The sequence below is a fragment of the Procambarus clarkii genome, chromosome 64 (assembly GCF_040958095.1).
Source record: "Procambarus clarkii isolate CNS0578487 chromosome 64, FALCON_Pclarkii_2.0, whole genome shotgun sequence".
In the NCBI taxonomy this organism is placed as follows: domain Eukaryota; kingdom Metazoa; phylum Arthropoda; class Malacostraca; order Decapoda; family Cambaridae; genus Procambarus; species Procambarus clarkii.
Window position 1 is genome coordinate 30,046,944 of NC_091213.1, and position 26,952 is coordinate 30,073,895.

At 43.5% G+C, this 26,952-nt stretch overlaps 1 protein-coding gene across 1 annotated transcript in view; it reads right to left on the reverse strand.

Annotated features, from left to right (window-relative positions):
- Window positions 1-26,952, reverse strand: part of LOC138354830 (neuronal cell adhesion molecule-like) — a 253,131-nt gene that overhangs the window by 3,861 nt on the left and 222,318 nt on the right. The window contains exon 9 of the mRNA XM_069309330.1: window positions 20,572-20,584. Coding sequence (XP_069165431.1) covers window positions 20,572-20,584 — 13 coding nt within the window. The remainder of the gene's footprint in view (window positions 1-20,571; window positions 20,585-26,952) is intronic.

Consider the following 26,952-nt stretch of genomic DNA (forward strand, 5'->3'; position numbering starts at 1 on the left):
TCCCAGGAGCAACGCAACTGGTATGTACAAGACGCCTTAATCCACTTGACCATCACGACCGGACACAATGAGGTGATAGCCGAGGCTATTTGAACCACCCCACCGCCGGCACTCGGATAGTAATCTTGGGCATAGCATTTTACCAAATCACCTCATTCTTTGGGGCACACGTGAGGAACACAAATGCGAACAAGCCTGAATGTCCGGTCGTGATGGTCAATTGGATTAAGGCGTCTTGTACATACCAGTTGCGTTGCTCCTGGGAGTATGGGTTCGAGTCACTTCTGGGGTGTGAGTTTTCAGTTATATATATATATATATATATATATATATATATATATATATATATATATATATATATATATATATATATATATATATATATATATGCGAACAAGCCTGAATGGTCCCCAGGACTATATGCGAATGAAAACTCACACCCCAGAAGTTTTCATTCGCATATAGTCCTGGGGACCATTCAGGCTTGTTCGGATTTGTGTTCCTCACGTGTGCCCCAAAGAATGAGGTGATTTGGTGAAATGCTATGCCCAAGATTACCATCCGAGTTGCCGTCGGGGAAGTGGCTCAAATAGCCTCGGCTATCACTTCCTTTTGACGGCCGTGATGGTCAAGTGGATTAAGGCGCCCTGTAGTTACCAGTTGCGTTGCTCCTGGGAGTATGGGTTCGAGTCACTTCTGGGGTATGAGTTTTCATTCATATATATATATATATATATATATATATATATATATATATATATATATATATATATATATATATATATATATATATATATATATATATATATATATATATATATATGTCATATCTAGTAGCCAGAACGCACTTCTCAGCCTACTATGCAAGGGCCGATTTGCCTAATAAGCCAAGTTTTCCTGAATTAATATATTTTTTCTAATTTTTTTCTTATGAAATGATAAAGCTACCTATTTCATTATGTATGAGGTCAATTTGTTTTTATTGGAGTTAAAATTAACGTAGTTATATGACCGAACCTAACCAACCCTACCTAACCTAACCTATCTTTATAGGTTAGGTTAGGTAGCAGAAAAAGGTAGGTTAGGTTAGGTTAGGTAGGTTAGGTAGTCAAAAAACAAAAAAACAATTAATTCATGAAAACTTGGCTTATTAGGCAAATCGGGCCTTGCATAGTAGGCTGAGAAGTGCGTTCTGGCTACTAGGTACGACATATATATATATATATATATATATATATATATATATATATATATATATATATATATATATATATATATATATATATATATATATATGTCGTACCTAATAGCCAGAACGCACTTCTCAGCCTACTATTCAAGGCCCGATTTGCCTAATAAGCCAAGTTTTCATGAATTAATGTTTTTTCGTCTACCTAACCTACCTAACCTAACCTAACCTAGCTTTTTTTGGCTACCTAACCTAACCTTACCTATAAATATAGGTTAGGTTAGGTTAGGTAGGGTTGGTTAGGTTCGGTCATATATCTACGTTAATTTTAACTCCAATAAAAAAAAATTTACCTCATACATAGAGAAAAGGGTTGCTTTATCATTTCATAAGAAAAAAACTATAGTAAATATAATAATTCAGGAAAACTTGGCTTATTAGGCAAATCGGGCCTTGAATAGTAGGCTGAGAAGTGAGTTCTGGCTACTAGGTACGACATATATATATATATATATATATATATATATATATATATATATATATATATATATATATATATATATATATATATATATATATGTCGTACCTAGTAGCCAGAATGCACTTCTCAGCCTACTATGCAAAGCCCAATTTGCCTAATAAGCCAAGTTTTTCTTAATTAATATATTTTCTCAATTTTTTTCTTATGAAATGATAAAGCTACCCATTTCATTAGGTTTGAGGACAATTTTTTTTTTTTAGTTAAAATTAACGTAGATATATGACCTAACCTAACCAACCCTACCTAACCTAACCTAACCTATCTTTATAAGTTAGGTTAGGTTACGTAGCCGAAAAAGCTAGGTTAGGTTAGGTTAGGTAGGTTAGGTAGTCGAAAAACAATTAATTCATGAAAACTTGGCTTATTAGGCAAATCGGGCCTTGCATAGTAGGCCAAGTACGACGTTCTGGCTACTAGGTACGACATATATATATATATATATATATATATATATTTATATATATATATATGTCGTACCTAGTAGCCAGAACGCACTTCTCGGCCTACTATGCAAGGCCCGATTTGCCTAATAAGCCAAGTTTTCCTGAATTAATATATTTTCTCTAATTTTGTTCTTATGAAATGATAAAGCTACCCATTTCATTATGTATGAGATCAATTTTTTTTTATTGGAGTTTAAATTAACGTAGATATATGACCGAACCTAACCAACCCTACCTAACCTAACCTAACCTATCTTTATAGGTTAGGTTAGGTAGCCAAAAAAGTTAGGTTAGGTTAGGTTAGGTAGGTTAGGTAGTCGAAAAACAATTAATTCATGAAAACTTGGCTTATTAGGCAAATCGGGCCTTGCATAGTAGGCCGAGAAGTGCGTTCTGGCTACTAGGTACGACATATATATATATATATATATATATATATATATATATATATATATATATATATATATATATATTGTGACGGTAAAGCGTTGGTGTTCGGCTGTTTCAAAAGCTAGGGGCAGGGCCTCGTCACATTATAGAAAAAAAAGAGAAAAGCTGGAGATTTCGTCTGTGGTAAGGTAATGGGAAGACACACAAAACACAAGTAAATTAATTAATGTAATTTTAATTACTTTAGAAAAACAAGACATGAATAAGGTTAAGCATATAAAATATAAAAGACAAGTCAACAAACAAAATAATATGAATAATCACTGGCAAATGAAAAGTTACGTTAAGACAAATGAGTTACAGTGATAGCAAAATAAATATGAATGGAGCTGGAATATTGGCTTCGAGCTGCCACCTCCCTTAGTACACGAAAGCCAAGGCTTAGTCTACCAGCGAGAGATGTCAACTGCAAGGAGCACTGAGATATTCTGACAATACTGGGCCACTGCAGCCCAGACATCAACTTGTGGCGGAGGGCGGAGGGCAGGTGCGACGGGACACCAGCCAATCAGCGACAGGCAGGCAAAGGACAAGTAGTTAGCTGGTTACGGCGGTGGTAGCTAGCAGGTGTGCCGGTGTGCTGGATACGCTTTGCTCTCTGGGCAAAACGTTTTGGAGATATTTGGTGGACGTATCTTCTATATTATCTTTTGTTTTTACGTACTTTGTAGGGAAGAGCAGGCTCAATCTCTCTTGAAAGAGATTATTGTCACAATATATATATATATATATATATATATTGTGACCTGAGCAGACCCAGGCCGTGCTGGTGGGGGTCGCGGCTCGGGATACTTTGTTGTCTCCCAGAGTCCAGGATGTTGAGCCCGTGTGTGTGGAAATCCTCTCTGGCGGCGAGGACAGGTTTTGTGCGGTGACAGATGTGGCGGTAGAGATACATAATGTGCTTCCTGCTGTGGTGGTGGTACCAGAGCCCCAGGAGTCATCCCCGTCGGCATTGGTGCGTGTTCCTTGTGCGTCTGCGCTGTCTGTGGTGCTTTTGGACGAGGGGGTTTCCTCCTTGTCTCCAGTTCCAGTTCCAGCCAAGCACTGGCACCGGAGACATTAGTGAAGATTGGTATCTTATTTGTTGTTAATTTGTTGTTTTGTTGTTGGTGTTGTATACTGTGATGTATGCCTCTGTTATGGTACTTCAGGTCCTTCCCTTTTTAATTGTATGTATATGTTGTTTTAAAATAAAGAAAAACAAATGAGCATTTAACCGAGCTTAGGAATGTACAAAACAACTTAAGTATAAGACTCGTTTGCATGTGGCACCTACTGGAGGAGGAAGCAGTAGAGACAAGCTGGATACACGAGTTAATTTGGACATGTGGCACAAACAAGGTGAGTATATGGTGCCATCTCATTAGACGACTGATGGCCATTAAGCAGGTAAGCCGGTTCCCAGGAACTGCACCTTATTCCACGTACTCTAGTGGAGAATGACAATATACATCATCACTGATACACTACGCACCCTAGCATGATCAAATTTATAAGAATAACCTTTCCTCGCTTATCGACCTATAACTGGTAGTCCTGCGACAGTCGTTGTTAGCTCGCGCGAAAATAGTCATTATTAATGTTGGCCCATGCATGCCAGTCAGGTGTTTCAAGACGTCAGTACAGTTTGACAATGGTAGCCTGACACAATTGCTAGTACTACCATTTACACCAAAACATATTATTCTACATTTTTTACGCAATATGACGGTATGTCCATTCTAGTTATATAAATCCCATGATACAAAAGTCCGAACTTTATTCGCCAGTAGTTCTTTCATTTACTTCAAGGTCTTATGTAAATTTTGGGCGAGGCTTTACGGTAGTATCAACGTAGCAAGGAGTGTTCCGTGTACCAGAAATTTATTTAAACAATATGCCATGCAGCCAGAGTTCCTGTCATTTGCATAATTTTCAGATGGCTGCCTTCATGCTTGTTATTAAGCTGTTTTGACAGTGAGTTGGGTTTGTGGGGAATATAATGAACTCTAAACAATGAGTAAGAAATTCTTTACCATTGTTTTTATTCTATACCTTTGTTGCGGCTTTGTTCGTTTTGCCAAGTGGTGATCTATGAGTTTATGAGCCCTTGGTATCATATTAGAACCGACTGTCTGTATTCTGAGCATCTATCAGCAAAATATTTGAACACCTTCGAGCAGACTTCAGGCAAAATTTGCATGACTTTCCCATTTGTCCGAGGGAGGTTGGTCAATATAGCGTTTCAGCTCCTGGGCCTATTTTGGTTCCATTACTTTGGTGACGATTTGTCTTGAAGTACTTCACTCATTCCAGACTTTGAAGTGCCCCTTGACAAATATTTCGTGCAAGGTCTTTGCATGCAATTAATTGGTATGGATTCTCACCATTTAACGGGGAGAAAAACATAAGCAATATAGGGCTTTAGTATTTCGACCTAGCCTTTAGCGATGCCGTTTTTTGTTCAAAACAGTAGCGACGTACATAGACTGTACTAAGGTCTCCAATAAGACCACTGACTCTGGGAGACACTATGGACCCGTGAATTGCCATTATAGTCCACTATTCTCGGGTTCTCAGTATATTTCCCAGCTAGAAGATTTGCTAAAGAAGTGAAGACGATACGATCTGCCAGATTGGCAATTCGTTGCCATAAACAGTTGCTAAACATTTGTTAATACAGCAGCCAAACCCGCTTGATTATGAGTAAAAACACTTTACATGAGATGAACAACAGACGACGTGCGACTATTTCTCAAACAGTGCTTCACTGATTTCGTCTGTTCAAGTCGCCCCTCTGTAAATACTTCACCCAAGTACTGCATACACAAATCATTTCCAAACAATGTCTCTGTCTCTTTGTATGTCTCTCACTGTCTTTTTACTTGTCTCGCGTGTTTAGGAAAATTATTGACAGCAGAAAGTGTCTGTTCATTTTCCCACGACCAGTAAATAATGGCGCAAATTACTCTATTAATAAAATGGTTTTGAAAAGTTTGTTTTGAAACTATTTAACTGTGTAACTGGCAGGCAGTGCCAAACATTCGTTGTGGGGGTCTGAGTGTGGCTCTGGCACACTGTTTCCTTTTGAATTCTGGCTACCCAGACTGACCTATGTACATCCCGTACCCCAGACCATTCTTTCTATCAATTTAGGTGAGCCTAGGCCCAAGCATATGGCCTCCAATTTCGAACAGACAAAGGCATTCTCTATTATAGTATAACTATATGGGGTATCCGGCAGTACTCGGGTCTTTCTCTCTGCTATCTCTATCTATCAATCTCAACAGCCTGCATGGGAAACTTCAGAAGTATTATGATGATATCCTCAAGAGTGGGTAAAATAATTGCAGAGCTCATGTTAATTAATACCAGCAGGATTCGAAACCTTTATAATAAACTATGGCATTTTTACATCAATGTTTAAGGGAAATATGGAGATAATAATACAGTTGATTTCATTTATCGGTAGGAAAGCACACTAACAACAGGCAAGGCCAACTGCAGCCATGAGATACAGCATATGCCATCTTTTGGCATAATATTCCACTACCAACAACAGGTCTACATGCCAGATACAGCATATGCCATCTTTTGGCTAAAAATTACACTGTCAACAATAGGCTAACCAGCAATATACAGCATATGCCATGGCATAATATTGCACTATCCACAGGATAACAGCAGCCCATAAGGTGGGTTGATGGGCTAGTGAAAACATTGCTGTCTTGCAATTCATTGGTAGAAAATATTTGTTGACATTCATCCAGCAGCCAGGAAGCGATCAGCTAAATACTCCACTCACTATATAATACATTGAAGTTCAGCACACCAGCCCTGCTTATGACATCCTGTTTCAACTCTAATCTTCTCAAAATGTGAACGTTTCAGTCATTTGAAATTGTTAATTAAGTGATTATGAAAGCAATATAGATATAGAGTAAGACATAAGCGCTGTTACACAAAAATGGCCTGGCTACCTAACTTATACCTTCAACAGCTCGTGGACTTTATTATAGATTCTACCTCTTACCCTTTCCCAACCCTATCCCATCCCTTCATGCCCCTAACCCATAGCCCATCACTCATACCTCTTCACCCTCTTTTCTCCCCATATTCTTATATACTTTATTATTCAAAGTTATATAACTGATTTGTAACAAAATGTGAAGATTAAGAGGAAACGAAACGAAAATTTCTTCCTAGAGGGTGTAGATTTCTTCAAACTCCTCCGACGCAAGGGGACTTCAACAGAGAATGAAGTGGACATTCTTCCTCTGGATCGCCACACTGAGGCGCATGAAAAAGAAGTCATGGTTGGGTATCTTGTTTCGATGAGCCAGGAACCCAGATCCTTGAGAAGCATCCTTGCACTCTTTCCCTTCAAGAGAGATAGTCTCTGTCTGTCTGTCCAAAGGTGGAGATCAGATGCTTGGGGCTAGCCTAACCCAAATTTGCAGGGGGTGATGGTCATCGGTATTGGTTGATCACAGGCTGTTCGGGGTAGGCCTAAGTTTTTAATTACCAATTATATTGTTATATTTATTAACAATTATAAACACTCCAAATCCATTTGAAGGAGTCTTTCATAGAGTCAAGTGTGAAATATGGTATATGATTAATGTGATGTCATTACAATATAATTTAATAGACCCATACAGATTTGTTAGTGCCTCTTATTAATATATGTAATGAGGGAAGAGGGAGAGGGCGGAGGAGGGGAGTGATAGATATAGTTATTCAATGGTTTTAATAATATCTTTTCTGAGTGAAGATGGAGAGGTTGTAATGGGGAATAGATGGATACGTGAATATTTAAAGGAACAGATACATAGATGGATAGATAGAAGATTAGATAGATGATTAGATAGATGAATAGATAGATTAGTAGATAAATAAATAGATACAGGGGGTAGATAAATAATTAGACAGATGGGTGAATATATGAATATATAGATGGATAGAAACATTGGTAGGTGGATAGATGTGTAGATAAATATATACATAGCTAGATAACTAGATACATAGTTGGTTGGATAGAGGGATTGATAGATGGATAGCAAGATGGATAGCTAGGTGGATGAATGAATGTACAGATCGATAAGTGGATGGATTAGACGGATAGATATATGGATATATAGGTACAGATAGATGGGTATATAGATGGAAAGATACATTGAGTGATAAATGGAATTGATTGGAAGATACATAGACAGACATATAGATATATATAGATGATGGATGGATATCTAGATAGATAGATAGGTACAGGGAAAACAGACAGACCCCGGCCACCCCCCTCCCAAAGGTGTGTGTGTGTGTGTGTGTGTGTGTGTGTGTGTGTGTGTGTGTGTGTGTGTGTGTGTGTGTGTGTGTGTGTGTGTGTGTGTGTGTGTGCTATCTTCATTACATTGCATTTGCTTGGGTTAAACTCTAACAACCATTTGTTCGACCATTCCTACAGCTTGTCCAGGTCTTCTTGAAGCCTCAAGCTGTCCTCCTCTGTCTTAATCCTTCTCATAATTTTGGCGTGGTCAGCAAACATTGAGAGGAATGAGTCTATACCCTCTGGGAGATCATTTACGTATATCAGAAACAGGATAGGTCCAAGCACAGAGCCCTGTGGGACTCCACTGGTGACTTCACGCCAGTCTGAGGTCTCACCCCTCACTGTAACTCTCTGCTTCCTATTGCTTAGGTACTGCACTGGAGCGCCTTACCAGTTACTCCTTCCTGTTTCTCCAGCTTATGCATCAGCCTTTTATGAGGTACTGTGTCAAAGGCTTTCCGAGAGTCAAAAAAAAAAATGAAGTCCGCCCATCCTTCTTTTCTAGCTTAATCTTTGTAACCTGATCGTAGATTTGTGTTAAGCCTGTAAGGCAAGATTTACTCTCCCTGAACCCATGATGATGGATTTTCACGAAGTCCCTTCTCTCCAGATGTGATACTAGGTTTTTTTCTCACGATCTTCTCCATTACCTTGAATGGTAAACACGTTAAGGACACTGGCCTGTAGTTCAGTGCCTCTTGTATGTCACCCTATTTGTATATTGGGACTACATTACCCGTCTTCCATATTTCTGGTAGGTCTCCCGTTTCCAGTGACCTACTATACACTATGGAGAATGGCAAGCAAAGCGCGCTTGCACACTCTTTCAATACCCATGATGAGATTCTGTCCTGCCCAACAGCCTTTCTCACGTCCAGATCCAACAGGTGCCTCTTGACCTCATGTCTTGTAATTTCGAACCCTTCCTAGGCCGCCTGGTTTACTGCCACCTCTCCTAGTGCAGTGACCTCTCCTTGTTCTATTGTGAAGACGTCCTGGAACCTCTTGTTGAGTTCTTCACACACCTCTTTGTCATTCTCTGTATACCTGTCCTCATCCGTTCTAAGTTTCATCACCTGTTCCTTCACTGTTCCTTTCCTCCTGATGTGACTGTGTACTACCTTGGTTCGGTCTTAGTTTTATTAGCTATATCATTTTCATACCTTTTCTCAGATTCTCTTCTCACACTAACATAGTCATTTCTGGTGTTCTGGTATCTATCTCTCTGATTTTTGGTGTTCTGTTATTTCAGAAGTTTCTCCACGTCCTTTTGTTCAGTTCCTTTGCTTTCATACATGCCCTATTGAACCACGGGTCATTCTTTTGCTTCTCTGTTTTTTCCTGTCGGGCTGGGATAAACCTGTTTACTGCTTCCTGACACTATTGGGTGACATAGTCCATCATGTCTTGTACAGACTTAGTTCTGAGTTCTGTGTCCCAGGGTATATCCCTAAGGAATTTTCTCATCTCTCATAATTTCCCTTTCGATACGCCAGACCTTTTTTCCCACTTATTTTTTGGGGGAGATAATTCCTATTTCTACCAGGTACTCAAAGATCAATACACTGTGATCACTCATTTCCAAGGGGGGCTTCCAACTGAACTTCCCTTATATCCAATTCATTTAGGGTAAATATCAGATCAAGCATAGCAGGTTCATCCTCTCCTCTCATTCTTGTCGGTCCCTTGATATGTTGGCTTAGAATGTTTCTTGTTGCTACGTCCAGCAGTTTAGCACTCCATGTGTCCGGTCCTCCATGTGGGTCTCAGTTCTCCCAGTCTATCTTCCCGTGGTTGAAGTCTCTCATGATTAGTAGTCCGGATCCGTTCCTGCTAGCTACAGAAACTGCTCTCTCTATTATATTGATGGTGGCCATGTTGTTTCTATAATATTCCTGTCTGGGTCTTCTGTCGTTTGGTGGGGGTTATCAGCAAAGCTACACCACCTCCTTCTCTCCCTTCTCTCTCTTTCCTCACTACATAGTAGTCCTGTGGAAACACCGCGTTTGTTATGGTTTTCGTTAGCTTTGCTTCTTTGAGTGCTATTATGTAAGGGATTTCCTCTAGTGCCCATTCTCCAAGCTCACTTGTTTTATTCGTAATCACATCTATGTTAGTGTACATTGCCTTGAAGCTCACTTTCTTGTGTTCATTCTCTTGTCCCCATCTTGGTGAGCGTTCTGCTGGTGGAGGGAGCTATTCAATAGGTGTGAAGAACTGTGAGGTGGTTAACAGGGTCTCTGTGGATTCTGGGATGTGGGGTGGGGGTTCAAGGGAAGGAGGACAGGTAGGGTATGGGGGGGTAAGGAGGTAGTGGGATAGGAGGAACGAGGGATAGGGAGGGATGAAGGGGGAGGGGCAACATGGTGGGAATGGGGGAGGGGTGACAGGGCCGGAATGGGACGGAGAGGGAGGGCTGAGTGAACATTTTAGTGGGGGCAGGTAGGGTGAGTGGTAGGGAGGGTTTCTATGCAGAGGAGGAGTGGCGGTGTTTCCCTCCCCCTCTGGTGTTGCTGGGATGCTGGTTGTTGGTTCCCCGTCATGTTTCTGGGACTGGTGTGTTTGGGACTGTGATTTCCTGGCTTACTCCTCTCTCCCTGCGCTTCCTCCTTGCCCCTGCTGCCCTGGCTCTCTTCTCCTTCGTCCTGTCCCTCTGGAAGAATACTTCATTGTATTCCTCCACATACTGCAGATGACTCTTCCTTTCTTGAATAACCTCCTTCCTGTTCTCGTTTGTAAACACTGTCTTCACTAGGCAGTCTCTGTCCTTGTTGTACCAGCCCAACCTGAAAACCTTCTCAATGTTTTGTTCAGCCCCTTCCATCTTTAACCCCTTAAGTATCCCATTTACTGCCTTTCTGTCCTTGCTATTCCATTCTTGCCTAATGGATCCTTCCTGTTCTTTGATGCCTACAACTACCACTGATCTTTTTCTTTTCAGCAGCTGACTGGTGCGCCTTGCTGCTTCCTGAGAGGTAGCTGCTTGCATGGTTACCTCCCTCACTGTGTCCATTGCTTCTGAGCCTTTTCTCAGTATTTCTGCAAATGTTTCAGGTACAGAGGCATTTCCCTCCAATGCGCCAATTCCATCTTTCCTTTGGATGATTAATTGATGCTCAGTCTCATTATTTTTCTGTGAGGGATTTGATCTTCTCCTTTGCTGCTGTCAGCTCACTTTGCAGGTTGCTAATTGTATTCTTCATTTCATGCAGAGAGAGAGAGAGAGAGAGAGAGAGAGAGAGAGAGAGAGAGAGAGAGAGAGAGAGAGAGAGAGAGAGAGAGAGAGAGAGAGAGAGAGAGAGAGAGAGAGAGAGAGAGAGAGAGAGAGAGAGAGAGAGAGAGAGAGAGAGAGAGAGAGAGAGAGAGAGAGAGAGAGAGAGAGAGAGAGAGAGAGAGACAGCAAGTGTGTGTGTGTGTGTGTGTGTGTGTGTGTGTGTGTGTGTGTACTCACCTAGTTGTACTCACCTAGTTGTGTCTGCAGGATCGAGCATTGACTCTTGGATCCCGCCTTTCGAGCATCGGTTGTTTACAGCAATGACTCCTGTCCTATTTCCCTATCATACCTGGTTTTAAAATTATGAATAGTATTTGCTTCCACAACCTGTTCCTGAAGTGCATTCCATTTCCCCACTACTCTCACGCTAAAAGAAAACTTCCTAACATCTCTGTGACTCATCTGAGTTTCAAGCTTCCATCCATGTCCTCTCGTTCTGTTACTATTCCGTGTGAACATTTCGTCTATGTCCACTCTGTCAATTCCTCTGAGTATCTTATACGTTCCTATCATGTCCCCCCTCTCCCTTCTTCTTTCTAGTGTCGTAAGGCACAATTCCCTCAGGCGCTCTTCATACCCCATCCCTCGTAGCTCTGGGACGAGTCTCGTTGCAAACCTCTGAACCTTTTCCAGTTTCATTATATGTTTCTTCAGATGGGGACTCCATGATGAGGCGGCATACTCTAAGACTGGCCTTACGTAGGCAGTGTAAAGCGCCCTAAATGCCTCCTTACTTAGGTTTCTGAATGATGTTCTAACTTTTGCCAGTGTAGAGTACGCTGCTGTCGTTATCCTATTAATATGTGCCTCAGGAGATAGATTAGGTGTTACGTCCACCCCCAGGTCTCTTTCACGCGTCGTTACAGGTAGGCTGTTCCCCTTCATTGTGTACTGTCCCTTTGGTCTCCTATCTCCTAGTCCCATTTCCATAACTTTACATTTGCTCGTGTTGAATTCTAGTAGCCATTTCTCTGACCATCTCTGCAATCTGTTCAGGTCCTCTTGGAGGATCCTGCAATCCTCATCTGTCACAACTCTTCTCATCAACTTTGCATCATCCGCAAACATCGACATGTAGGACTCTACGCCTGTAAACATGTCGTTAACATATACAAGAAATAGAATTGGTCCCAGCACCGATCCTTGTGGTACTCCACTTGTTACTGTTCGCCAGTCCGACTTCTCGCCCCTTACCGTAACTCTTTGGCTCCTTCCTGTTAGGTAGTTCCTTATCCATTCTAGGACCTTTCCCCCCACCCCCGCCTGCCTCTCGAGCTTGAACAGCAGTCTCATGTGCGGTACTGTATCAAAGGCTTTTTGGCAGTCCAGAAATATGCAGTCTGCCCAACCATCTCTGTCCTGTCTTATCCTCGTTATTTTATCATAGAATTCCAGAAGGTTTGTTAGGCACGATTTCCCTGTCCAGAACCCATGTTGATGTTTGTACACAAACCTAATGTTCTCCAGGTGTGCAACCAGTCGCAGCCTAATTATTCTTTCCAGTATTTTACAGGGGATGCTTGTCAGTGATACAGGTCTGTAGTTAAGTGCCTCCTCCCTATCTCCTTTCTTGAAGATCGGCACGACATTTGCCTTCTTCCAGCAACTGGGCAATTCTCCTGACATAAGTGACTCATTAAAGATCATTGCCAGAGGCACGCTGAGGGCCTGTGCTGCTTCTTTTAGTATCCACGGTGATACTTTGTCTGGTCCAACTGCTTTAGTTGCATCTAGAGTTGTCAACTGTTTCATTACCTCCTCTGCTGTCACCTCTATATCTGATAGTCTTTCATCTAGGGTAACCCCTTCCAACAATGGGAGCTGCTCAGGCTCGGTAGTGAACACTCCATGGAAACTGGCATTCAGTGCCTCGCAGATTTCCTTGTCACTTTCAGTATATGCCCCCTCTGTCTTCCTTAGTCTTGTCACTTGGTCGTTCACCGACATTTTTCTTCTTATATGACTGTGTAGTAACTTGGGTTGTTTTTTCGCTTTGATTGCAATATCGTTCTCATAGTCCCTTTCCGATGTTCGTCTTATGTTAATGTAATCGTTCCTAGCTCTGTTGTATCTGCTTCTGTTGTCCTCTGTTCTTTGTCTTCTGTACTTCCTCCATTCCCGTCTGCTGGCCATTTTTGCTTCCTGACACTGTCTATTAAACCATGGGTTATTATATTCCTTCTTATTTTTTCCCTTTACCGTTGGTATAAATCTCTCTTCGGCCTCCTGGCATTTCTGTATGACTAGGTCCATCATATCTTGGACTGTTTTTCCTCTAATTTCTTCCTCCCACTGCACTTCACCCAGATAGTCCCTTATCCTCATATAGTCCCCTTTCCTGTAGTCAGCTCTCCTTTCCCAGATCTCTTGTCCCATGGTCATAAGTTTGAATTCCATCATGTAGTCAAAGACTAGGACACAATGGTCACTGGCCCCTAGAGGTATTTCATGCTCTAAATTCTCGATATCTTCTACGTTCTGGGTGAAAATCAGGTCTAATAGGCTCGGTGCATCTCCTCCTCTTTCCCTTGTGTCTTCCTTCACATGTTGTGTCAAGAAATTCCTGTCTATAACATCTACTAATTTTGCTCCCTACGTTTCGTCCCCTCCATGGGGATTCCTTGATTCCCAATTTATCTCTCCATGATTTAGGTCCCCCATGATCAGCAGCTTCGCTCTCATTCTGTGGGCTAGTGTTGCTGCCTTCTGCAGTTCATCTATACATGCTTTGTTGTTGTCATCATACTCCTGCCTGGGTCTTCTACTGTTTGGTGGGGGATTGTAGATTACCAGGATCACAATCTTCCTCCCATCTACTGTCAGAGTTCCATGTATGAAGCTTGTGCACTCATTGGTAACTCGATTTCCCAGGTCTTCAAACTTCCATTTCCGCTTTATTAGGAGTGCTACTCCCCCTCCCTGTCTCTGTGTCCTCTCTTTTCGTATCACCTGGTACCCTTCAGGAAAGATTGCATCTGAGATCATGTCATTAATTTTAGTTTCCACAATTGCAACTATGTCAGGATCTGCTTCACTCACTCTTTCTTTTATCTCTTCTGCTTTATTAGATACCCCATCAGCATTGGTGTACCAAACCTTGAGATTCTTCATGGAAACTCTTGTACCAGAGTTCTCCCTTTCTCTGGGGGTCTGGGGGGATCTGGGGGATGTCTGGGGGGTGACTGGGGGCAGAGGGGATCTGGGGGATCTGGGGGGTGTCTGGGGGATGACTGGGGGCGGGGAGGGTCCGGGGGTAGTCCGGGGGGATCCGGGGGGTGTCTGGGTAGGTCCGGGGGGTGTATGGGGGGTGAAAGAGTTCAGGAGGGGGGTGTTCAGAAAGAGTGCTTGGGGGGCTACTGGGGGCTGGGCTTCTAGGAAGGTAGGTAGGAGGGTCTGGGGTAGGGCCTGGGTAGGTAGGTCTGGAGTAGGGAGGGCATACTGGGTCTGAAGATTGGGGAGGGCATAGAGGGGTTGGGAGATAGCGTAAGGTTGGGAGACAGATAGAGGTTGAGAGGTTGGGAGGGGGAAGGATAGAGGGGGTGGGGGGGACCTCCCACCTCCCTCGCAAGGGTGGGGGGTCACATGGAAGGAGAGGGGATGAGGAGGGGTGAGGGCTGGGTAGGCTTTGGGTGTTGAGAGGATGAGGTCTGGGTGGGTTCTTGGGGTTGAGGGGATGAGGTCTGGATGGGTTTTGGGGGTTGAGGGGATGAGAGCTGGGTGGGTTTTGGGGGTTGAGGGGATGAGGGCTGGACGGGTTTTGGGGGCTGAGGTGATGAGGGGGTCCTTGGAATGTGGGATGAATTTGACTCCAGTGGGGTCAGAGGGGTCAAGGGATGTGCTGGGGAGATAAGCAGGGGCGGCTGATTTGGGAAAGGGGTGACCTGAGAAGCACGTGTGAGCTGGTTAGCATGGGGTGGTTTAGCACTGGGGTATGTAGCTGCGCTCAAATGGGAAGAGTCGTACTGTTGTTTGCTTGCTCTGTGGGCAATCTGTTCCTCCTTCGTCATGAATTTGTCAATAAATACGTTGTAGTAATTTTCGCTACCTCTGAGTAGGTGTTTGTGATGCAGTATGTAATCCACTGCCTCTTCGTTAGTGAACTGTACCAGGACAGGTCGTTTCCTGTTGCAGTTGTATGGTCCAATGCGTCGGTGGACTTGCACCTCATTCCCTGCCATCTGGGCTCTCATGTCTCTCAAGATCCCCTGTAGTTCCAAATCCTCAATCTCCATCCTTTCCTGCCTCGATGGTGTGTGTGTGTGTGTGTGTGTGTGTGTGTGTATGTGTGTGTGTGTGTGTGTGTGTGTGTGTGTGTGTGTGTGTGTGTGTGTGTGTGTGTGTGTGTGTGTGTGTGTGTGTGTGTGTGTGTGTGTGTGTGTGTGTGTGTGTGTGTGTGTGTGTGTGTTGGAATTCCTGGACGGTTGTATCGCCTCTCGCCGGCTCACTCTCGTATAAGACCTATTGTATGTATTTACATTTTGATCACAGAGGTTGTCCGAATAGTATGCAAAAATCGTCAATTCCGCACAGAACAAGCCTGGTGATTGCCTCTCGGCGACTGGAGGCGTATTGGTCTCCAGTTCTCTTGTTGTTGTTTTGGTTTGCCTAGTTTTAATATATTTTTATAAAATATATAAATGTCATAGACTATAATATAGCATGATACACACGGGGATTAAACTGCACTTCAACACCCGTTAACGAGACTTAAATCACGGTTTCATGCTCTAAAAAAGGGCCATGTAATCTTCAACATTACTCAGTTACCATCAGCTTCACCCCATTCTGCATATCCTCTGCCTAATCATGTTCTGAATTTTATGTTTGAAATGTTTTATACACAACATTATGCATGAACTCTCTTAATGATATAAGAGTTTCTAAGATATTTTCACAACTCGTATCTGTGACGACTGTATCAACTTGCAGCCGCTCACTATACCATCAGGGCGGCGGGGTCTGGCCTCCAGACATGTTCACCTGTGGAGACCATCTCCGTCTTTAACAAGGTCAGCACTGGAGTGTGGAGTATGGAGTGGAATGTGGAAGTTATACACTTGGTGGTGGTGGAGATGTGCCCGTTAAGTGCTCGGGACCGCTACTACTTCTACTAATTCCATGGAAAGACTTGTCTATAATTCAAACTGTAATTCTGTCTTATTCTGACCAGTTATTTTATATAATTGACAATAGTCAACCCTATATATAAAGTCACCTGGAATCTTGTATAATGTCTTATTAAAATATGTCGTACAATCCAATTACAAAAGTTGATTTTCAAAACACCGGTAAATTCGTTTCAAGTATCATAAATATTTTTTTTATTACTATAAACGGGCTAAAGTGCCTATAGTGACTGCTACCTGCTTGATACCTGCTTCATGGGACCCTGGAAGTTCTTCTACTCCCCAAGCCCGGCCCGAGGCCAGGCTCAACTTGTGAGAGTTTGGTCCACCAGGCTGTTGCTTGCAGCGGCCCGCAGACCCACATACCCAACACAGCCCGGCTGATTCGGAACCTCTCTTAGAAAACCGTCCAGTTTTCTCTTGAAGATGTCCACGGTTGTTCCGGCAATATTTCTTATAGTCGCTGGGAGGACGTTGAACAACCGCGGACCTCTGATGTTTATACAGTGTTCTCTGATTGTGCCTATGGCACCTCTGCTCTTCACTGGTTCAATCTTGCATTTTCTTCCATATCGTTCACTCCAGTACGTTGTTATTTTACTGTGTAGATTTGGGGCCTGACCCTCCAGTATTTCCCATGTGTATATTATTTGGTATCTCTCTCGTCTCCTTCCTACAGAGTACATTTTGAGAGCTTTGAGACGATCCCAATAATTTAGGTGTTTTATCTCGTCTTATCCAGATAAAACTCGAGATAAAAAGGATAAAATATCGAGATAAAACTCGTGTTTTATCTTTATTTAGGTGTTTTTATATGCTGTGTTTTAATAAGTTGTCATTCTGATTAAACTCCTAAAATGGTAGTTGTTTTCAGTGCCGTGTAATTACCATAATTGACCGCCTGCATCATGCAGTGAAGTAGGTGTCCGTTCACCCCGTGTTCATACACAACACCTGCCCCACGGACTGCTTATATTACGCTGCAGTCTTGAACTGGGGCCACGCAATGGAACTGGCTAGGTTATTCAGTTCCAGGTGTGTGTGTGTAGTATGTATGCGCGTTTGTCATGTTTTCCCTTTGTGTGTGTGTGTGTGTAGGTTTAGCTACCAGCCAGGTGCGGCTCCTCATACATTATGCATGTTGTCGATAACTTCACTCTCTGCCACCTCCACCAAGCAGATATTTTTATCTTTTTTTTCAGAACTCTAAATCAGTGCTCTCCTCTCAGCCACTAGGGTGTACCTTGATGCATCCATGACTGACGATATCCTATGAGGCTCAGTGTGTTTTGTCAAGCACACCAGGACAAGCACACTAGGAGCACCAGTTGAAAAACAACTGCTAGATTTATATGCAAGATTTTCGTGCACGCAAAATTCTTGGCGTCTAAGGTACGTCTTGCCAGACTGAAGATAAGGGCTGTATGGACCCAGTGCACGACCTGGGGTCTGCTCGCCATGGTGTACGACCTGGGGTCTGCTCGCCAGGGTGTACGACCTGGGGTCTGCTAGCCAGGGGGCACGACCTGGGGTCTGCTAGCCAGGGGGCACGACCTGGGGTCTGCTCGCCAGGGTGTACGACCTGGGGTCTGCTCGCCAGGGTGTACGACCTGGGGTCCGTTCGCAATGGTGTACGACCTGGGGTCTGCTCGCCAGGGTGTACGACCTGGGGTCTGCTCGCCAGGTTGTACGACCTGGGGTCTGCTCGCTAGGGTGTACGACCTGGGGTCTGCTCGCCAGGGTGTACGACCTGGGGTCTGCTCGCCAGGGTGTACGAACTGGGGTCTGCTCGCCAGGGTGTACGACCTGGGGTCTGCTCGCCAGGGTGTACGACCTGGGGTTTGCTCACCAGGGTGTACGACCTGGGGTCTGCTCACCAGGGTGTACGACCTGGGGTCTGCTCGCCAGGGTGTACGACCTGGGGTCTGCTGGCCAGGGGGCACGACCTGGGGTCTGCTCGCCAGGGTGCACGACCTGAGGTCTACTCGCCAGGGTGAACGACCTGGGGTCTGCTTGCCAGGGTGCACGACCTAGGGCCTGAAAGTCAGCGTGTACGTCCTGGGGTCTGCAAGCCAGCGTGTACGGCCTGGGGTCTGTTCGCCAGGGTGCACGACCTCGGGGCTGTTCGCAAGGGTGCACGACCTGGGGCCTACTCGCCAGGGTGCACGACCTGGGGTCTGTTCGCCAGGGTGTACGACCTCGGATCTGTTCGCCAGGGTGCAAGACCTCGGGTGTGCTCGCCAGGGTGTACGACCTCGGCTGTGCTCGTCAGGGTGTACGACCTCGGGTCCGCTCGCCATCGTGCACGACCTGGGGTCTGTACGCCAGAAGTGCCAGGGGCACCAGGAGCACCAGGGGCACCAGGAGCACCAGGGGCACCAGGAGCATCAGGGGCACCAGGAGCACCAGGGGCACCAGGAGCACCAGGAGCACCTGGAGCACCAGGAGCGCCAGGAGCCCCAAGAGCCCTAGGAGCACCAGAAGCGCCAGGAGCCCCAAGAGCGCCAGGAGCCCCAAGAGCGCCAGGAGCCCCAAGAGCACCAGGAGCGCCAAGAGCCCTTAGAGGGCCAGGAGCGCTAGGAGGCCCAGAAGCCCCAGGAGCGCCAGGAGGCCCAGAAGCCCCGGGAGCGCCAGGAGCGCCTGTTACCCCAGGAGAGCCAGGAGCACCCGGAATGCCAGAACTTCCAGGAGCGCCAAGAGCGACAAGAGCATCAGAAGCGCCAGTTCTTCATAAAATATATAAATGATTTAGATTCAAGTTTGAGCAGCAATATTTGCAAGTTTTCCGATGATTAAAAAATCAGAAGGGAAATAAACACGGAAAAGACTCACTATCACTTCAACACGATCTAAACATGGTTTTTAAATGGTCAAATGATTAGCAGATGCAGTTTAATGCCGACAAATGTAAAGTTTGAGGCTAGGTAATGATGATAGTGTTACACGATACGAGCTAGATGGTGTTGAGATTGCGAGGTCAGATTGCGAAAGAGATCTGGGAGTTGAAAGCAAAACATCAATTCATAAATGTTCGTAATAAGGCAAATAGGACACTGGGATTTAGTAATCGAAGTGTTAGTAATAAGACCCCTGGTGTTGTTCTTCAGCTATATCTTGCTCTGGTTAGGCCCCATTTAGATTATGCAGTTCAGTTTTGATCGCCGTACTATAGAATGGATTTAAATTCACTAGAACGCGTCCAGCGTAGGATGACAAAATTAATCCCTCAAATTAGAAACATGTCATATAAAGAAAGATTGACAAAGCTTAAATTCCATTCTCTTGAAAAGCGAAGAACTAGGGGGGTGACATGATAGAGGTGTACAAGTGGATGAATGGGCATTCCAATTTATACTAATTCTTTGTTTCCTTTGGTATAGTCGTGTCGTAATTTAGGAAAGAACTTGGTAAATACTGGTTTGGTAACAGGATTGTTGATTTGCGGACCCAATCATTGCGTAACATAATAGAAGCGTAGGTTAGACATATATATGAATGAGTTTTGGTGGATATAAATAGGATCTCCCTCGTATGAGCCAATAGACGTTCTGCAGTTACCTTCATTCTTATGTACTCACCTATTTGTGCTTGCGGGGGTTGAGCTCTGGCTCTTTGGTCCCTCCTCTCAACTGTCAATCAGCTGGTGTTAGGTTCCTGAGCCTATTGGGTTCTATCATATCTACACTTGAAACTGTGTATGGAGTCAGCCTCCACCACATCACTGCTTAATGCATCCCATTTGTCAACCACTCTGACACTAAAAAAAAATTATTTCTGATATCTCTGTGGCTCATTTGGGCACTCAATTTCCACCTGTGTCCCATAGTGCGTTTGTGCCGCTTGTGTTAAATAGCCTGTCTTTATCTACCCTGTAAATTCCTCTGAGAATCTTGTACGTGGTGATCATGTCCCCCTAACTCTTCTGTTTTCCAGCGACGTGAGGTTTAATTCCCGTAGTCTCTCCTGGTAGGTCATACCTCTCAGCCTGGGAACTAGTCTGGTGGCAAACCTTTGAACCTTTCCCAGTTTAATCTTATGCTTGACTCAGTATGGACTCCATGCTGGGGCTGCATACTCCAGGACTGGTCTGACAAAGGTGGTATACAAAATTCTGAATGATTCCTTACGCAAATGTTTAAATACCGTTCATATGTTAGCTAACCTGGCATATGCTGCTGATGTTATCCTCTTGATATGGGCTTTAGGGGACAGGTCTGGCGTGATACCAACCCCCAGGTCTTTCTCTCTCTCTGACTCTTGAAGAATTTCATCTCCCAAATGATACCTTGTAACTGGCCTCCTGCTCCCTACATCTATCTTCATTAAGAATTAAGACACTCAAAGAATTTGAGTTTGTTGAAAGAAACATAAGAATTAAGAAAGAATATAAGAAACATTATGTGTGTGTTCGTGTGTGTGTGTACGTAGGGTCTGCATAACTCAGGCCAATAGGCCTCCTGAACCTTTTTAATTTTTATTGACCAGAATAATTTAACCTCTGTTCGTTTGTGGATAACAACAATTACATTTCATTACACCATGTGTATATGCAGAAGACAATAATATTCCAACAGCGCTCGTGAAGTGTTTTAATCACGAGTGCATCACAATGTTTCTATACAGGACATAAGTGTTTGTTTTGTGCATGTTGCTCCAAGACAAGTTATAAAACCCAAAACATCTAAAATCCAAACATATGATATATTACCTTTGGTTTTCCAGGTGAACTATTTAAGTGGTATTAACTCGAGTTTCTTAATTCTTAACTAGTATCATGCAATTAGCCAAGCTTTTTGTGAACTTTCTCGGTGAGTTAAGTTAGGCAAGTTACGTGGCGACTCGGCCCAGTTCCTACCTGCTCCTGATCTAGGTTAACAATCTAATGGAACATTACTAGGCTCGTCCCACATACTAGCCTAGCTAGTCTATCTTTAACCAGACCAACCCTAAACCTAATGTAATTCATCCTTAAAGACCACGAAAGCGTAGCCTGTATGGGGGGATAGGGGGTATATATATCCTACCTCGCCTGTTGCTGCTGTACCTGGAGGCACAGACTAAACTAATGTGACATATTCGTGTACCTATCGGATGTTACTGTTCTGTTCATCACTGAAGCGGTATATATCAGAAATTGTGCTGTAATTTCTTGGGAGAAGTGAAAATATTCTGAATAAATAAAATCTTACCTAATGTAATACAACCTAACTATCCTTACCTAATGTAACACAACCTAACTATCCTTACCAAATGTAAGACAACCTAACTATCTTTACCTAATGTAACACAACCTAACTATCCTTACCAAAGGTAAGACAACCTAACTATCTTTACCTAATGTAACACAACCTAACTATCCTTACCAAATGTAACACATCCTAACCTAATCTTCCTTTCCTACGTAAAATGACTTTCCATACCTAACGTAACCTTACTTACCCTTCTTACCTACATAACATTCCTTACCCAATGTAAGATAACCTAACTTTTCTTACCTTATGCATTGTAACCTCACCTGACATATAACGTAACCAAACGTAACCTAACCTAACCTAACTTAATCTAACCTAGCTAAACCTATCCTAACCTAATCAAATCTAACCTAACCTAACCAAACTTATCCTAACTTAACCAAACCTAACCAAACTTATCCTAACCTAACCTAACCTAACACATTGTAAAGTCCTAGAAAGCATCAATATTACCGAGTTGTAAGCTGTTCTAGAATTCCCAAAATTTGTACATTGTGGTCGACTTAGCAGAGGTTATCCTTTTTGAGGTTATCTTGAGGGGATTTCGGGGCTTAGCGTCCCCGCGGCCCGGTCCTCGACCAGGCCTCCTTTTTGTTACACCCCCTACCCCAGGGAAGCAGCCCGTAGCAGCTGTCTAACTCCCAAGTACCTATTTACTGCTAGGTGAACTGGAGCATCTGGGTGAAAGAAACTTTTTGCGTATTTGTCTCCGCCTCTACCAGGGATCGAACCCGGAACCTCAGTACTACGAATCCGAAGTGCTGTCCACTCAGCTGTCAGGCAAGAGACAGCAGTATGATCCTAGAACATATCACGAAGGCTTGCCGCACATATCACAATTACATCTGCTCCCCCCCCCCCCCCCCCCCGCTGTCCCACCACTTGGGCAGGACGGTAGAGCGACGATCTCGCATCATGCCGAACGGCGTTCAATCCCTGACCGTCCAAAGTGGTTGGGTACCATTCCCTCCCTCCCGTCCCATCCCAAATTCTTATCCTGACCCCTTCCCAGTGCTATATAGTCATAATGGCTTGGCGCTTTCCCCTGATAGTTACCCCCCACCCCACCCCACCCCCCCAAAAAAAGAGCCAAGATTCATCTGACGATTGTTACGTTCCTCCGTCAGCTGTCAGCCCGGCTGACGGCAGCGTGATGGCTTTATTGAATTTATGCAAATTAGATGAATCTCCGATGATGCGAGAGATTTACCAGCTAAGCTTTGACTTACGGTGTGCGCAACACCCACACTTAAGGTGTGCGCAACACCCACACTTAAGGTGTGCGCAACACCAACACTTAAGGTGTGCCCAACACCAACACTTAAGGTGTGCCCAACACCAACACTTAAGGTGTGCCCAACACCCACACTTAAGGTGTGCCCAACACCAACACTTAAGGTGTGCCCAACACCAACACTTAAGGTGTGCCCAACACCAACACTTAAGGTGTGCCCAACACCAACACTTAAGGTGTGCGTAACACCAACACTTAAGGTGTGCCCAACACCAACACTTAAGGTGTGCGCAACACCAACACTTAAGGTGTGCGTAACACCAACACTTAAGGTGTGCCCAACACCAACACTTAAGGTGTGCGTAACACCAACACTTAAGGTGTGCGCAACACCCACACTTAAGGTGTGCGTAACACCAACACTTAAGGTGTGCCCAACACCAACACTTAAGGTGTGCGCAACACCAACACTTAAGGTGTGCGCAACACCCACACTTAAGGTGTGCCCAACACCAACACTTAAGGTGTGCGCAACACCCACACTTAAGGTGTGCCCAACACCAACACTTAAGGTGTGCCCAACACCAACACTTAAGGTGTGCGCAACACCCACACTGAAGGTGTGCGCAACACCAACACTTAAGGTGTGCGCAACACCCACACTTAAGGTGTGCGCAACACCAACACTTAAGGTGTGCCCAACACCAACACTTAAGGTGTGCCCAACACTTAAGGTGTGCGCAACACCAACACTTAAGGTGTGCCCAACACTTAAGGTGTGCGCAACACCCACACTTAAGGTGTGCCCAACACTTAAGGTAAGCGCAACACCAACACTTAAGGTGTGCCCAACACTTAAGGTAAGCGCAACACCAACACTTAAGGTGTGCCCAACACTTAAGGTGTGCGCAACACCCACACTTAAGGTGTGCCCAACACTTAAGGTGTGCCCAACACCAACACTTAAGGTGTGCCCAACACTTAAGGTGTGCGCAACACCCACACTTAAGGTGTGCCCAACACTTAAGGTGTGCCCAACACCAACACTTAAGGTGTGCCCAACACTTAAGGTGTGCCCAACACCAACACTTAAGGTGTGCGCAACACCCACACTTAAGGTGTGCCCAACACCCACACTTAAGGTGTGCGCAACACCCACACTTAAGGTGTGCCCAACACCCACACTTAAGGTGTGCCCAACACCAACACTTAAGGTGTGCCCAACACCAACACTTAAGGTGTGCCCAACACCAACACTTAAGGTGTGCGCAACACCCACACTTAAGGTGTGCGCAACACCCACACTTAAGGTGTGCGCAACACCAACACTTAAGGTGTGCCCAACACCAACACTTAAGGTGTGCGCAACACCCACACTTAAGGTGTGCGCAACACCCACACTTAAGGTGTGCGCAACACCAACACTTAAGGTGTGCCCAACACCAACACTTAAGGTGTGCCCAACACCAACACTTAAGGTGTGCGCAACACCAACACTTAAGGTGTGCGCAACACCAACACTTAAGGTGTGCGCAACACCCACACTTAAGGTGTGCGCAACACCCACACTTAAGGTGTGCCCAACACCAACACTTAAGGTGTGCCCAACACCAACACTTAAGGTGTGCCCAACACTCACACTTAAGGTGTGCGCAACACCCACACTTAAGGTGTGCGCAACACCAACACTTAAGGTGTGCCCAACACCAACACTTAAGGTGTGCCCAACACCAACACTTAAGGTGTGCCCAACACCCACACTTAAGGTGTGCGCAACACCCACACTTAAGGTGTGCGCAACACCAACACTTAAGGTGTGCCCAACACTTAAGGTGTGCGCAACACCCACGGGGACGGTGGATAGATCTCATCCATCAGACAACTTTTCCAGTCAGAAGGTCTGGAAGTTTATTTTTGGTGTGTCCAAGTTATTGAAAACAAAACGTTCACTTGTTTTTGTAACTTCAATGTGTTTTTTTTTAATAATAACACAGAAATCCCTGAACGGTTGATCACCTAATTTGATAAGACGGACAGGTAGCAGAGACTCGGGTACAACTTGCTCACTAAGACATTGCTTCAGAAACTTGAGACGGGTGCAAGTGCATTGTGCTTTCACTAGTAGAGTAGCGAAGATGGTTACGAAAGAAGCAGACTGAGGGATGAAAATCTACAGACATTTACAAAATTTCATCCATCGCTGATGGATGAAGCCTATTACAATGTGATGAATTTGTCATCAAAACCGTTAAGTGAAAATGCGGTTACTGCTTTGGGTTATGGGATGTCATTTGCCATTTCAAATCAACCCTCTACGATTAAGATTTTTAATTCATCGATACAGCTTGAGAACCAAAACATTCTCTCTCAACAAAGCTTATACATGGTTAAAGGTATTGTTTATGGTTCAGTGTTGACTTCTCAAACAAACAATTTGCCTGAATGGTTCAGAGGGCAGGGGGGGGGGGCTCACAGTTAAAAGTTAAATGCCGACCCCTCCATTCACATAACAAAGGCTGACAAATTCAACACTGTTTTTATTTTAAACAAGAAGAAATATATTTCCAAAATGAATGATCTCCAAGATTCTTCAACATACACAAAACTCAGGAAAAATCCTCTTGATGACATCATCAAATCCTTCAATAGCAGCTCGAGGAAGTTTTAAGAAACCATAAAGATCTTCTTAATCAATTTAGTCCTTTATCTCCTTCACTGCCATATCTCTATGGCCTTGTCAAGACGCATAAGCCTAACTATCCAATGAGGTGTTCCAATCAATCCTGATATAAAGTTACATAGTTTTGATGTTGGTTTTTGTTTCTTAAGGTTCCAGTTGATGATATTCTTGATTACCTTTCTCATCAACTAGCGAACCATGTTAAACCTTTAAACCAGGCAGTTAAACCTCTGCCTGCTGATATTATTATCAATCTCGTTAAGCTATGTAAAAAAAGAATGTAAATTTACTTTTAATAATGAGTATTATTTATAGACTTTTGGAATAGCAATGGGGAATCCATTATCGCCACTCCTTTCAAATTTGTACATGGAATTCTTCGAAAAGAAAGTTTTAAAATTACCCTTGAAATCATTCCATGGTTCAGATATGATGAAGATATTTTGTGTATGTGGTCTACAGATGTAAATACAGACGAATTTTTAGCTAAACTTGATGATCAAATCACCTCTATAAAATTTACTATGGAGACTGAAATTGATAAATGGTTGTCATTCTTAGATACACATATTGATAGGGAAGATTTTTCACTAAAGTTTAGTGTTTACAGAAAGCCTACGAATAACTTATCTTATGTTCATTAGTTCTCGGGACATAGATACAATGTGAAACAATAAAACATTTCCTCTATGTATCTAAGAGCTCTTCGGGTAGTTAGTCCAGAATTCTTAGAAGAGTCTGAAAATATTGATTCTATTGGTCTCAAGCTTTGTTATCCACTGATTTTTGGGGAAGTTTGCCGTAGCAAAGCACGTCGTACATATTATAATAATATGCAGTGAGAAAATTCGCCCCCCCCCCCAAATTTTTATGTTTACCATATTTTTCTGTGCTCGAAAATATTGTCAAGGCCTTGACAATATTTTCTGTTTTCTTGACACTGTTTGATATACATGTATTGCTTAATTACAAAAATACTATTGTAAAACTATTAGTTAGAAAAATTCCTCGTAGTGATAGTTGTGTCATTTACAAAATACATTGTAAAAATTGTAACGGGTTCAATGTAGGGAGAACATACAGAGATTTGAAATTTAAACATTAGTAGTGTTTTTATAATTTTGGTCTATTTTTTATTGATCAATTAAAAAAAATGAGTAAGAGCGTTGATACACATTTATATCAATAATATCTTATTAATATTCTCTTATATCATTATTCTCTTATGTTTGTGAACAAAGACATTGTTTCTCACCTTACCTTATTCCTGCCAATATCCACACCACTCTATTGTATATCCATCCGTCTGAAGATGTATTATTATATGCGAGAGTACTTACGTATACTCCTGTCCGCCTTCCTTCGTGTTCTGACATTGTTCATCACGTGTTAATTTCTTTGTGATATACACACATATGTATGTTTGTATTTGTGTATGTATGTATATATGTA